This window comes from Ochotona curzoniae, unplaced genomic scaffold (genome assembly GCF_017591425.1).
Source record: "Ochotona curzoniae isolate NIBS_2020 unplaced genomic scaffold, NIBS_Ocur_1.0 scaffold_2587, whole genome shotgun sequence".
NCBI classification, from domain to species: Eukaryota; Metazoa; Chordata; class Mammalia; order Lagomorpha; family Ochotonidae; genus Ochotona; species Ochotona curzoniae.
Window position 1 is genome coordinate 14998962 of NW_024467096.1, and position 14754 is coordinate 15013715.

Sequence of the window (14754 nt, forward strand, 5' to 3'; positions counted from 1 at the left end):
GCTGAGCCAATCTGAAGCCAGGAGCCAGGAGCCTCTTCAAGGTCTCCCACACAGCTGCAGGGTCCCGAGGTTTTGGGCCATCCTCTACTGCTTTCCCAGGCCACAAAAGCTGATGGGAAGCAGGGCTGCTGTGGTTAAAATTGGCACTTATAAGGTGAAGAGTTTAGCTGCTAGGCTGTGGTGCCGGGCACTAAGTGCCATTTTTTTGTTTCCATTTTACAGACAAGGAAGCTGGGTCTAAATCCAGAATCTCTAATCTCTCCTCCTAGTTGTAACATTGTTGTGTCTCCTGCTTGGGAACTTGAGATTCTGGGATGGACCCTGCACTTTTCATGCAATCTATGTGGGAACTCTTTACAGGAGGAAGTCAGAAATAGACGGCACATTTGTCACCCCTCCAAACCACCCTCCTGTCAGGAGGTCTGGAATTGGGGACCTGGCCTCAGATGAAAAGAATGGACTTCTGGCGCCATCTTGATGTGGCAGGATGAGGCAGCCCCTTCCCCCACTGTAGAAAACACCAGGCCTTCTTCTGCCAGCTGAAGGCAGCACTGCCAGGCCTGGTGACGGAGTGACAATATGGAAGGCAGATGGCAGATGCATGGATGCCACACGATTGCCTAGCAGTTAAATATTGCTTAGTGGGTTTTTTTTTTCCTCTTGTAAACCTCCCAAATAAAATGGTTTGCTTCCCTCAACTTAGAAGTGTTAGCACGTCTTTTCTTTAAATATCTGTGTGTGGCTGTTTTTTTCCCTGCCAATTTGTCACCATCTGTAACCTTCCCTTTATGAGACGATCTGATGACAGCAATTATCTTGAAGAGTAAAAGTGCATCTTGAGGCCACAGCGGGAGAGTGGAGTCTGGGTGGGCCGCCTGTGCAAGCCGGACAGATGCTACCGCTGCCCCTGCCCTAGGCGTGGGGGGTACCCAAGAACTGCATACCCGTTTGCTCGGGGTGCAGTGCACACATCCACCCGTGTGAGACGGGATGGTGATGCGTGCACCATGCCTGGGGCTGTGCCTCGGCCTGTCTGACGCCTGGGGTCTCCATGCTAGGGGACACCCAGTTCTGTGGGGCCTGCCGGGTGCTACTCGGGGAGGATGTTTCTTTAGAGGGCACATCCCCCAGGTGCCTGGGGAGCTTGGGGGAGAGCCTGGGTTCTGGAGATTGGGTTGGGACTTGGATCGCAGGAAGACAAACCATAGGTGGCTTTCAGAGTGGGTGCTGCTGAGATGGGGGGGGTGCGGCTCAGGAAGAGTGGAGGGACCCCGGGTGTCGCGGTGGGGGGAGCAGGGGCTTTCGCCCAGCGTCGCGGTCTGGTTCTCCACCCCCCGACACCCGCAGCCCCTCCTTCCCTCCGCCACCCCCACCCCGGGCGCGGCGCCGCGGGGGGAGGGGGACTTGGCAGGGCGGGGGCGGCCGCGGCCGGGCGGGGAGGGGCGGCGGCCTCGGCGGCTGTGATGGCGGGCGGCGGCGGTGACGGGGCCGGGCAGGGGTCCGGGGCCGCGGCCCGGCAGAGGGCCAGCCGCGGGTAGCCCTAGGTACCGCTCGGCCCGACTCCACCATGAACGTCGCGCTGCAGGAGCTGGGCGGTGGTGGCGGCGGCGGCAACGTAAGTAGGGGCCTGGGGAGGAGAGCCGGGTGTGGAGGGGGCCAAGCCGGATAGGGGTCGGCGGAATGGGGCAAGAGCTCCGGCTGCGTACGGGGTGCGGTGGAGGGAATCCTGGCTGGGGAAGTCTCTGGCAGGTGGGAAAGGGCTTTGGTCGCTGCTGGGCGAGGGGTGCAGGGACAGGGCCGGGGGCGGGGGTAAGGGGAGCGCACAGCACCCCTCTGGCTGACCTCGGCTGGCGCCCCGACTGTCTGGCAGATGGTGGAGTACAAGCGGGCCACGCTGCGGGATGAAGACGCACCCGAGACCCCCGTAGAGGGCGGGGCCTCCCCGGACGCCGTGGAGGTGGGCAAGGGGGTCCTCCCGTCCTCAGCAGGCCCTCCCAGTCCTGGCATGACGCCTGGTCCGTACAGGAGCTCTGGGCTGTGCTGGAGGGTCGCCTGCCCCCACCTCTGTCCGCTCCATCTCTGGCCTCTGCGCTGGGACTGTGGTGAGGCGAACTCAACCATGACGTTGCACAAAGAGGGGGCTCGGGGCGCCCCCTCATCCTGCTTCGTGGCTCCAAGTCCGAAGTTCACTCCCTTTAAGCTTCTTGGTGGCTCCGTGGCTCTTGGAAACTGCCTGAGATTGCAGATCCCTGTCCCGCAGCTGAAGCAGCTATCTGTGCCTCTTCTTCCCAGGTGGGGTTCCGGAAGGCAACAAGACCACTCCTGGGCTCCCGCACGCAGCTGGAGCTGTCACTGGCTGGGATCTCGCTGCTGCTGGCTGCACTCCTCGTGGGCTGCTTGGTGGCCTTAGGGGTTCAGCACCATAGAGGTAGGTGGTAGGCAGCCACAGCCCCCCACCCTTGTATCTGCAGGGGCTCTGGCTGGCTGCCCAAGGGCCTCTGAATTTCTCCAAGACTTCTTTCTCCCTCCTTTTGCCCATCTGTGGTCAGGCCCCCGCCCCCAAGGGTCTGCTTGCTTTTCCTAGACACATTGATAGTCTCCCACCCTGCCACAGAGCCGTCGCCCGGCACCTGTCTCACGGAGGCCTGCGTCCGCGTAGCTGGGAAGATCCTGGAGTCCCTGGACCGCAGTGTGAGCCCCTGTGATGACTTTTACCAGTTTTCCTGCGGTGGCTGGATTCGAAGGAACCCCCTGCCTGATGGGCGCTCTCGATGGAATACCTTCAACAGCCTCTGGGACCAGAACCAGGCCATACTGAAGCACCTGCTTGGTGAGTGGGGTCAGCAGTGTGGCTGTGTGTGCTTCATACAGGCTCTGGTGCCCAGCGCAAGGGACTGTCACTTTGCAGGGACTCATTGAAATCCACATGTGGAAAGTGCTTGTCGCTCCCTGGCTCTGGGAACGTGGAGGGGGGTGCGGGGGGGTGAGCGCCACTGGAGGGGCCTCTTTCTGCACCACAGGGGTGTCATAGAAGCCCAGAAGCCACGGTGCTTAGGGATTGCTGGATAACGTCTCTGTGGACAGAGCAGGGAGTACATTGCCTTAGTGGCTCCCTAAGGATGAATGTCCACCTGCTGAGAGGGCAAGCAGCAGGAGTGTGACCAGCCTAAGCGAGGGACACACCCCCTCACCCCCACCCTCAGCTGCTCACCTCACTGCACTTCTGCCTCCCACAGAAAACACCACCTTCAACTCCAGCAGTGAAGCCGAGCGCAAGACACAGCGCTTCTACTTGTCCTGCCTGCAGGTGGAGCGGATAGAGGAGCTGGGAGCCCAGCCCCTGCGAGACCTCATTGACAAAGTAGGCAGCTCCAGACCGCCAGCCGCTGGCTGAGTGGGGCTGCAGACCGGGGTGAACCGCCAGAGGGGGTGTGAGAGAGGATGTGACCCCAGAAAGCTCCGAGGAGGGAAGCCTCCTGGCCACATGGGTACCACTCGTGTTCTTTCCTCAGATTGGTGGGTGGAACATTACGGGACCCTGGGACCAGGACAACTTCATGGAGGTGCTAAAGGCGGTAGCAGGGACCTACAGGGCCACCCCGTTTTTTACCGTCTATGTCAGTGCCGACTCCAAGAGTTCCAACAGCAATGTTATTCAGGTGCCGTCTGGAGGAGGGGGAGGACTTGGAACCCCGGGGTGGGGGCTGGGCTTGTCTCTGTTCCCTACTCCCTGATCCTTACCCCTTGGCTCCTCCCAGCTCTTGCCTAAGTCCAGGTTGTGCTTGGTGGCAGGCGGGAGGGGAATGAGGCCTCACTTCTTTCCTTGCTGTTGCAGGTGGACCAGTCTGGGCTCTTCCTGCCCTCTCGCGATTACTACTTAAACAAAACCGCCAATGAGAAAGTAAGGGTCATCTTTAAGAGTCCTTGCCACTGCTGGGCAGGCCAATGCTGGTTTAGTTTACTCTTTGCCCAAGGTCAGGGTAGGGAAGGTGAGCCTGGACTGTCACCCAGGAAGCCAATAATCCTTCTTCCTCTCCCCACCCCGCACCTCCCCAGGTCACTTTGTAGGCACCCACTGTTTCCATGGAAGACTCACAGTTCAGGGCCATTGTCACAGGGAGCTTCTGGTGTTGATAGTTCCTGGGCTTAGAGAGCTGAGACCCAGGTTGGAAAGAGGGTCTGTCTCTAGGACTCAGCAGAGACTCAGATGGCCAGAGGAAGTTTCCCAAAGCACCAGGCCCTGCAAAATGCAGAGGGCTGGAGAAAAACACACTGAGTAGAGAGAACAGGAAAACAAAGCATAGAAGGAAGGCAGGCCTGGTGTGTTGGGGCCCAGTGCAGTCAGCAGTGTGGGGTGTCCAAAGCAGACAAGTGGCTGGAGATGTGTGATGTGGGCAGGGGCTGCAACCAGAGGGTGGGCACCCCGAATGCTATCCCATCACACTTCAGAGTGCCAACTGCACCTTCCAGGAGAGGGAGCGAATGACCTGGGAGGTCATTTGGCTGAGATATAGATGCTAGATGCAAGACGGGGCCTGGGCACAAGTTGGCAGTTTCTGCTGGGCTCTGGACTCAATGTTAGCAAGTGCCCAGGAAGAAGATGTGATAAGTGAAGGTAGGAAGTACAATCTCAACAGAGACTAGGGATGATGGGCTGTTAGGACAGGGAGGAGAGGAGAGGAAGGTTGAGGCTGCACAGCTGGGTGATAGTGGAGTGGAGGGGTCCTTGGGAAGGGACAACAGCTTAGGGCACATGGGTTGGGTGCAGGCAGAGCAGGCGGTGTGATGTCACCAGCAAAGACTTGAGGTCAGACCTGGATTTCAACCCAGCTCAGCTGCTCTGTGTGAGAGAGTTTCTCTGAGGTTGAAACGGGCATCCCAGCCGCTCCCTCATTCAGTGCTAGGAGGTATGTGGGGTGCAAGTTTCTACTCCAGGATGTGACAGACATGTGGGGCATGAGAGGTGGAGGGGTCCAGACACCTTGTGTGGGGAGAAGTCAGCAGGCAGCCAGGCAAGTTGCTCTTGTGGAGGCTTAGAGTACAAATGAAGATGAAGGCGGGAGTTTCTGGGGCCTCCCCTGGAAGAACTAGCCAGGGCCTTAGGGGAGGTATGAGGAAAGGGGTGGGGAACAAACACAGGCCAGAAGGAGAACTTTATATTTTGAGGGCAGCTAGGGGAGGGAGAGAGAGGGGCCAAGGAGACAGCCATGGAGCACGACAAACCAGGAGGACAAGCTTTGTCCTGTCCTTCCTGTCCCATGGCCTGGCCTTCTTCCAGACATGGAATGATAAGACGGTGTCACTGCTGTCTAAGTGTGTGTGTGTGTGTGTGTGTGTGTGTTGTGGGAATATGCAACGTCCTGTTACCCCGTTGTCCTGTTTGCAGGTGTTGGGGCTGGCAAAGAGGAGAAAGGACAGCCCAGAACAAGCCTAGTGTGAGGGTACAGGTGGCTGTGCGAAAGGGGAGGACTGCGCAGTGGAAACACAGGGAGAGGGGAGGGGAGGCCTGAGTCCTTCGGACAGATGTGCAGACTCCTGATGGCTGAACATTGTGGGTCAAGTTCAGGATATACCCCAACAGAAATGAAAAGGGGAACTCCAGAAAGTAGGCGCCCAGGTGCAATTTGAACTTCACCCGAACCAGGGGCAGACAGAAGCTGGGGTAGATAAGAGAGAGCAACTTCAGCCAGCACATTGAGGGTGGGGAGGGAAAGTATGTCCCCAGTGGACTTGGACAGGAAGCCCTTGTGATGACATCTGGGAGTCACCACAATGCAGAAGGGCAAAAGAGGAGAAAAAATAGGGTGGAGGCAGAGCTCAGGGCAGTCGCCCAAGTTGGAAGCTGGAAGGAAGTAAGTAGGCAAGGGCTAGTGTGAGATGGCTTGCTGGTGTGTGCTTAGCAGCCTGTGGGAGCTGGGATGGCTGGGATCAGAGCAGCTTCTGTGTGGCAGGCACTGTGGACCACAGGGGTGCGCAGAGAAAAGCACAGCCCCTGGCCTCACTTCTGGAGCTAGCATGCCAGCAGGGGATGCAGCGACTTCTGTTTGTCCTGGTCCCCAAGGAAATGCTATAACCCCTGGAGTCATCTGGCTTGGGCTCTGTCCTGGACAGAGACACATTAGATGTCAAGCCCTTAGCAAAGCCTGAGCTCTGTCTACACTGGGAGCTGCTGACTTTTTTCTGCCCTGTGGAAACTGGAAAACAGTGCAGAGGCAGCCAGAGTGAGGCCTGGCAGGACGTGGGGTTGCCACTGGCAGGTGGGTCATGGTAGGTGCATGGCCACTGATGGACCGGACCAACTCACAGGGCTTCAGGGAATGAGAAGGCAATGTATTGTGGGAAACAGCTCCACCCCTGGACAGATTTTTTTTTAAACTTTATGTTTATTTAAAAGTCAGAGGAAGAGAGAGAGGGGTCTTTCATTGCTAATTTCATTCCCCAAGTGACACGACAGCAGGGGCTAGACCAGGCTGAATCCAGGAGCTGGTAATTCTACCCAGGTCTCCCACATGATTGTAGGGGTCCCAGCACTTGGCGCCCTCTGCTGCTGCTTTCCCAAGCATACTAGAAGGGAGCTGGTTTGAAGTGGAGTAGCTGGGACTCCAACTGGTGCTCACAGGGGCTGCTGGTGTTCCACGTAGTGGCTTTGATGACTTAACCTGCTGTGTTACAATGTCCCATGCCACTACCCCCACCATCAGACAGATCTTTACAGAGAGCTTGTTTGGGCCCGCCTTGTCTTCTAGTGGCTATAAACTGTGGTAACCTGGAATAATGCTCTCTCTGGGGAAATGGGTATAGGTAAGCACACACACATGTCAATAAGACAGGAGTAAGCTTTCTGTGAAGAATGAAGCCGGGCCATTCAGGAATGCTTCTCTAAGCAGCCTCAAGCAGACAGACCCCACCAGCCTCAGGCAGGACCTGTTGTTGGGCTCAGGGAGTAACTCGAGTGATGGTCCTGACAGGTGCTCACTGCCTACCTGGACTACATGGAGGAGCTGGGGTTATTGCTGGGTGGAAAGGCAGGCTCCACGCGGGAGCAGATGCAGCAGGTGCTGGAACTGGAGATGCAGCTGGCCAACATCACAGTGCCCCAGGACCAGCGCCGTGACGAGGAGAAGATCTATCACAAGATGAGCATCTTGGAGCTGCAGGTGGGGAAGGCGAGGGACTGGACACATCCGGGGTGGAGTTGGGAGGCCAGACCAGCTGGCCTTCATGGCATGTTCCTGAGGCTGCCGCCCCCAGTGCTTCCTAGCTTATCCTGCTGTTCTGAGCTTCCTGGTTGCTCATTCAAGGCCACCCCTCCCAGATAGACATGCTCTCAGCCTTTCTTGTCCCAGAGGGTTAGGGTTAAAAAGGTGTTCTTGACTATGTGAAATGTCCATGAAACTATCCAAATGGTGATGGGAGCCCTGCTGGTACCAGGAATTGCCCTTTCGGGGCTGGGCTCAGAAGAGGTTGGAGGAAGAGGGGGCCCTGCAGGAGAGGCCAGGGAATGGGGTGGAGTTGGGGGGGGCAGTGGCAGGGGCATGGTATTTTATCAACTGTTAGGAAAATATTTGCCTCTCTGTGCCACAGCTGAACATCACACATGGTGGGTTTTCCCAGTATAGCAAGTGGTTGGGCTCCCAGACTGAGAAGCTGTTAGAGCTTGGAAAAGGATTTATTGCAGAAGGGAGTTACCAAGCAGCCAGTAGTTGTTGCCATGGTGATGGGAAGAGCTCCCAGGCTGCAGTGGATCCGTGGGGGAAGGGTCTGCTGGAAGCCGGAGGGGGTAGGCTGGGAGGTTGGGAAGGTTGCAGAGCTGGGGGGAGGCAGGCAGCCTGAGATGTTCTCTCTGGCTCACTTGCTGGCTCGCAGGCTTTGGCGCCCTCCGTGGACTGGCTTGAGTTCCTGTCTTTCCTGCTGTCACCGCTGGAGTTGGGGGACTCAGAGCCAGTCGTAGTCTATGGCACAGATTATTTGCAGCAGGTGTCAGAGCTCATCAACCACACGCAACCAAGGTAAGGGGGAGCCCGCCCCCCAGGTGCAGAGACTGAGATTCAGGATTCTTTGGAGCGCTCCCAGTAAGGATAGGGCATGGTGGCTTGGCACAGCTAGCCAGAGCAGGACTTGCCACATCAGAATGTCTGTGGCCAAAGTGTCAGGGCTCTGTTCCCACTCCATGCTCCGACCTTGCATCTCCAGGCAGGTTTGTGGTCCCGGTGTGAGTTGGGAGGGGAGAGAGCGAGCGCCTTGTGTGCTTCTCAGGCCTCCTGCTGCCTGTGTGACCCTGGGGAGCCAGTTTGGGGTTGGGGAGAAGTGGGGAGAAGGCCTCTGCCACTCCTCCTTATTTCCCCATCTGGTTGTCAGCGTGCTGAACAACTACCTGATCTGGAACCTGGTGCAGAAGACAACCTCCAGCCTGGACCGGCGCTTTGAGTCTGCCCAGGAGAAGCTGCTGGAGACCCTCTACGGCACCAAGAAGGTGTGCTCACTGACTCTGCTCAAGCCTCCCTTCCCGCTGGCGGCTGCTACACCCTGACAGTATGCTTCCGGCTGCACAGGTGCAGTGGGTCACAGAGAGAGAGAGTCGCATTGAATCCACTTGGGGTCCAATCCCAACTACCCCTCCTTTTTTTTCAAGATCTCTTTACTTTTATTTGAATGGCAGATTTTACAGAAAGGAAGAGACAGAGAGATCGGTCATCTACTGATTAACTCCCCAAGTGGTTGCAATGACCAGAGCTGATCTGATCTGAAGTCAGGACCCAGGAATATTTTCTGGATCTCCTACATGGGTGCGGGACCCAGGGACTCTGCTCTCTCGGGCCATAAGCAGGGATGTGGATTGGAAGTAGAGCAGATGGGACTGGCACTCATATGAGATGCTGGTGCTGCAGAGAGAGGATTAGCCTATTGAGCCACCATGTCAACCCCAAGATCCTCTATTTATTAACCTTTGAGAATGTAAGCGTGTCACCTGAAATCTCTAAGCCCATTTCCTGGTCTGTAAAGCAGGACTGGCTTGCAGGATTGAGATGCATGCATGGTCCTCATGGGTCCAGATATTGTGGGGGAGGGTGGGGAGCACTGGTGGGAAGCAGGCCAACAGAAGAGATATCAGACAGTCAAATCCACTAGAAAAGCAGGGAGAGAGCATGTTGAGGGCAGAAGGAGCAGCCTGTGCACACACCCAGAGGTCAGAAGGAGCCTGGTGATTCGCATACATTCTGGTCTGAATTGTTTGGTGGGAGCAGGCCCTCCAAGACCCGGACCTGAATGTTGTGTTAAGAAGCCTGGCCTTGGTGCTGTCTGGCCTGGGGAATCACGGAATATGTAATGATGAGAGAGGAATCACCAGCTTGGTTACAGAGGAGATGGTCTTTCTGATTGCTGTGTGGGAGCTGGGGTGTGAGTTAGGAGGCCAGAGCTGGAGTGTTGTGGGATCAGGAGGTGTGGTGCAGAGAAAAGGGGGTACAGAAGTGATTTAGAAATGGAATCCGCAGAAACTTGTGCCAGGTTGCAAGGGGGTGGGGGTCAGGGAAAGGGAGGAAGCTGGGACGGCTCCAGGGTTTCTGGCATCGGGGACTTAGTGGATAGAAGACTGGGATATGGGGCTGAGCCAGAGAAACTTGTGGACTACCACCGGCCCCTCTTAGGAACTGCAGAGGATGATGCTGGGTGCAGAGTGGACACTGTGTGTGCATCTGCTGAGGTTTTGTTTCCGAGATGGGCAGGCTTGGGGATACCACTTCTCCTTTCCCTGGGAGAGTGAGAAAGACCTAGCACCCCACTGAGAAGAGCTGCTCCCAGCCCCAGGGACAGAGCTCTTCCTCAGGGGCCTGACTTTGCCTCTTTCGCAGTCCTGCCTGCCGAGGTGGCAGACCTGCATCTCCAATACGGACGACGCTCTGGGCTTTGCTTTGGGCTCTCTCTTTGTGAAGGCCACCTTTGACCGGCAAAGCAAGGAAATTGTGAGTCTGTAAGGTTCTTCTGGCACTCTCCATTCCTGGTTCTGTTTCAGATTCTGGTACAGGTGTGTATGCATAGGAAATAAAGCCCCCAAGGACATTCGTAAGCACAGCAGCAGCTGTGGAATGGTAGGATTAGTAAAAGTTTTCTTTGGTTTTAAAGATATCTATATTTTTGAAACTTTTAATAAACAGCTTTTTCTAGAATTAGAAAAAAAAAATAAGCTTGTTTATTAGGAGATGGTCATGGCTGAGCTTAAAATATTACCCACAAGATGGTTGTGGCAATGTTATTTATAATAGAGGGAAATGAAGACAGCTTAAGTGTGCAACCAGCTGGGAAGAGAAAAAATAAATTGTGATTATGGTGTATTATGAGGCAGCCTTCGTGCTAACAGGACATATCTCTAGGTGAAAAAAAATAGATTATGAAAGTGTATGTTATTTAACCTAACTTTGGGTATAGAGTGTATGTGTGGGTGTGTGTCCAGGCAGGGGAAAAAGCAGTCCCTGGGTGGGAGAGATGGGTTGGGGCTGTGGGTGGAGGTGGGGGTCTGAGTCATGTCCCTGTCTCTCAGGCTGAGGGGATGATCAGTGAAATCCGGACAGCCTTTGAGGAGGCCCTGGGGCAGCTGGTCTGGATGGATGAGAAGACCCGCCAGGCAGCCAAGGAGAAAGTGAGCCATGGCAAGGGTTGGGGCGCCATCTGGAGGTGGGGTTGGAGAATGCAGTGTTTTCCAGGACCTAGAAAGGGAAAAGCCTTCACCTGGTCTCTTCAGGCAGACGCCATCTATGATATGATTGGCTTCCCCGACTTCATCCTGGAGTCCAAAGAGCTGGATGACGTGTACGATGGGGTGAGTGCCAGTACTCACCAGGGCTGAGCTTCGGCCCCATGGAAGCCCTGTGCCTGGAGCTCAAGCACTCGGAGGGAAGGAGATACTTCTCAACCCCTTTCAGAGGCAGGTGCAAGCCCCAGCCTGGGCTGAGGTGCTGGCTGTGTGCAGGGCCTGAGGCCAGACAGGAGGGGAAACACAGTGTTAACACCTGGGGCAGGGGAGTCAAGGCCCAGTCCACGCTTGCTTCCATCCCTGTCTACTCCTGTCACTACTCTCAGGACCTCAGTGTGCTCATCTGCAAAACAGGTGTCCTGCCAGCACCTGCCTCCTGCAGTTGTGAGAATGAAAAATAGGGCAGGATGCGAACAGGATGGGTGCAGGGGTCAGTCCCTGGCACAGTGTGGAAGATGCAGCCTAGGACACCTTCATCCCATCTACTTCCAATCCTGGTTCCACCCTCCGATTCCAGCTTCTTGCTGATTTGCCCTGTGGGAGGAAGTAGGGGATGGCCCCTGGCCTTGGGCCCTTGCCCTCCGTGGTGGGAAACCTGGCTGGAGTTTCTGGCTCCTGGCCTTGGCCTTCCACTCAGCCTTAAGCCTGTGGGCATTTGGGAACTGAACCCAGCGATAGAATCTCTTGGTCTCTGTCTCTCCCTCTCTCTGGTTCTCAAATATGTAAATACAGATTTGCAAGAAGTCAAGACCAAAAACACAACCTACAATGTAAGTGCTGTTTAAATCCTGGCAAGTATGATTTATAGGCTACTTTAGCCCCATTTTACAGTTGGGGAAACTGAGGTTTGGAGAGGCACTAATTAGCAGCTGGGCTGAGACTATTATTTCCTGCCATATATCCTCACTCGCTTCTGCTTCCCACTGCTCCCACAGTATGAAGTATCTGAAGACTCCTTCTTCCAAAACATGTTGAATCTATACAACTTCTCTGCGAAGGTGATGGCTGACCAGCTGCGCAAGCCTCCTAGCCGAGACCAGTGAGAGTGGGGATGGGGGACAGACATCTAGAGCAGCAGAAAGATGGGGAGAGCAGTGCTCCAGGGCTGGGGGAAGGGGGTGGCAAGACTGATACTAGAGCAGAGACCAAGAGGCCCTTGTAGGAAGCTGGGCAGGGCAGTAGGGCACAGAGGGACCACAGGAGCCTGTGCCTCTGTTTCTCTTCTGCCCTCAGGTGGAGTATGACCCCACAGACTGTGAATGCCTACTACCTGCCAACCAAAAATGAAATTGTCTTCCCCGCTGGTATCCTGCAGGCCCCCTTCTATGCCCGCAACCATCCCAAGTATGTCTGAGGCAGGGGGCGGGGGCTGGCATTGAGTTGGGTGCAGGCTAGGGGTGGGATTTAGCAAGACCCTTCCCATAACTCCCTCACCTCACACCTCACCCACCAGGGCCCTGAACTTCGGTGGCATCGGTGTGGTAATGGGCCACGAGTTGACACATGCCTTTGATGACCAAGGTAGGGGCCCAGGGAGCTGTCCCCTCCAACCCAGAAGTCCCTGTGGCTCTCACAAAGGCTTTGGGGTGTTGAGCTCTCCCTGCCCTTGCCCCATGGTCTATGCAGCAGGCCATGGTCTATGCATCCCACCACGGGGTGCAGAGGTGGGTTCTCTGCAGGGCGCGAGTATGACAAGGAGGGGAACCTGCGGCCGTGGTGGCAGAACGCATCGCTAGCCGCCTTCCGGAACCACACAGCCTGCATGGAGGAGCAGTACAACCAGTACCAGGTCAACGGCGAGCGGCTCAACGGCCGCCAGACACTGGGGGAGAATATCGCCGATAACGGGGGGCTCAAGGCTGCCTACAATGTGAGTGAGTCACTGGCCCTGGAGTGGGGAGGGCACTTGGCACAGGTGAGCATGTACAGGGCCCTGACTACACTCTGCCCACCTGCCTCCCTGCCGAATCCCCCAGGCTTACAAGGCGTGGCTGAGAAAGCACGGTGAGGAGCAGTGGCTGCCAGCTGTGGAACTCAACAACCACCAGCTCTTCTTTGTGGGATTTGCCCAGGTGGGTGTGGGCACTGGTCGGGCCTGGGGGCTGGCTGACTTGCTGTCTCATGGCCTTCTGTATGTGTCACTAGAGGTCTGGGGTGTGGCAGAGGCTGGGCTTGGAAGGCCTGGCCCCCAGGGATGAGGGTCTCAGGTGGGATTTTTGCAGATCACACAGGGAGACAGGATGGGAGCAGGTGTTGATTCCCAGTGTGCCTGGGAGGTAACTATGGGGAGGAAACTGAGCTTGGGGACATGAAATGGCCTGTCCGAGGCTACCAGGAATGAAGAGAATGGCAGAGTGAAGACTCAGACAAGGTCTGTGCTGGGTGCTTTGGGTCACAGCAGGCAGGCTCAGGGAGCCCACTTTCCCCAATCTGCCACATCCATGCTGGGCAACCCAAGATGCAGCGAGACTCTGGGGTAAGGGGACTTCAGGGTGCTGGCAAGGAGGGAGTGATCCCAGCCCTTGGTGCTGGTGGCCCAGGGTCAGGGCGGAGGACAGGTCTCCTGGGCCAGGAGCGGCTCTGCCCACAGTCGGGTATGTGGTCCAGCAGCACCGCAGACACTTCTAGGCACCCTCCCACCCCTACCCCATGTCTGTCCTGGCCCGCAGGTGTGGTGCTCGGTCCGAACGCCAGAGAGCTCTCACGAGGGGCTGGTGACCGACCCGCACAGCCCGGCCCGCTTCCGCGTGCTGGGTACTCTCTCCAACTCCCGTGACTTCCTACGGCACTTCGGCTGCCCTGTTGGCTCCCCCATGAACCCAGGGCAGCTGTGTGAGGTCTGGTAGGCCTGGGCGGGGGTGGGAGTGGGGAGTAGCTTGGAGCAGTATACCTGATGAGGCTATGACCTCCTGGCTCAGGAGAAAACCCAGGCAATACCTGGCTGGGTTCAGTACCTACCCTTGACTGACCATCACGTTGTGCCTCTGCCCTGGGGGTGCCCCTGCCTCCAGCAGAGCCCCCACCATTCACTGTGACACCCTTCGGTATCCCCCTTGCCTGGGAGAGGTCTGGGCCAGGGGTGCTGCCCCTCATAGGAAGGAGTTGGCCTCATCTGGCCCTGGGGTTTGCTCAGCTTGGCAGCCCAGGGGCTCGCTGTGCCTGCCCCACTCCAAGCAGGCAAAGCTGGGGGGGGGTGTGTGGTGGAGAGTGGGAAAGAGGCTTGTTCCCTCACCCCCATCAAGGCTCACCCAGTGCTTAATTGAGAGTGGACTCAGCCCCGTCCTTGGTCGGGGGGCAACCCCTGCCCGTGCTCCTATGTTACTGCTCATGATACAGCTGCCAGCCCTCACCAACGAGACCAGTTGTGCCCAGCTCTTAGTGCAACGCTTGCCTGTGTCATACCGCTATCATTTCTCTAGGTTGAATGTGGAAGTGTGTATGCGTCGGGGGTAACTGATTCTCCCTGGACTCAGTAAGAAAGGAGACAGGGAGAAGGAAGGACAGAATTTATTTTTACAGGGAAGAGGGCATGGGACGGTGGGAAGGGTGTGGTCTTGGCCCTGCAGGACCCCGTGCCAATAAATAGCCACACACATCAGTCAGCCTGTCTCTTCTTCTGTCCTGTTTTCACGCATTTATGTATTCATTCCACTAGCAAGCACTGAGCAGCTACTGTGCGCCAGCCACTCAGTTACTCACTCTGCAAGTCCAGGGGCCTGAGCTTTGCACCACTCCAGGAGCAAGAGAAGGTGAGGCAGAGGGAACGGTGGCACTCGCCAGTCATGCCTTTGCTGCTTCCTCCCTGGGTGTGTACAGCCAGGCTTGATGCTGAGCTGAGCCACTCCAAGGTCAGCACTGGCTGGGAAGATCCTTCCCTGGCCGTGGGAGTGAACCTCTCCAGGCTGGGAGAGAGGCTGGAAAGACACCTGCAAGGCTGGAGCTCCTGCAAGTCAGTCATCCCACCTCCATCCATCCATCCATCCATCAAGGTCTGCCAAGTGCCA

General features: G+C 56.6%; 1 protein-coding gene across 1 annotated transcript; it reads left to right on the forward strand.

Moving 5' to 3' along the window:
- The first annotated feature begins 1567 nt into the window (after positions 1-1567).
- On the forward strand, positions 1568-13630 carry ECE2 (endothelin converting enzyme 2). Its single transcript, XM_041002914.1, is given in 20 exon segments — positions 1568-1615; positions 1871-2065; positions 2067-2102; positions 2293-2428; positions 2615-2830; positions 3237-3361; positions 3513-3659; positions 3836-3901; positions 6969-7157; positions 7867-8009; positions 8359-8473; positions 9852-9962; positions 10538-10636; positions 10739-10816; positions 11686-11789; positions 11984-12094; positions 12204-12271; positions 12430-12620; positions 12727-12822; positions 13420-13630. Coding segments are annotated over 20 exon segments (2451 nt in total). The 3' UTR covers positions 13597-13630.
- The last annotated feature ends 1124 nt before the right edge of the window (positions 13631-14754 follow it).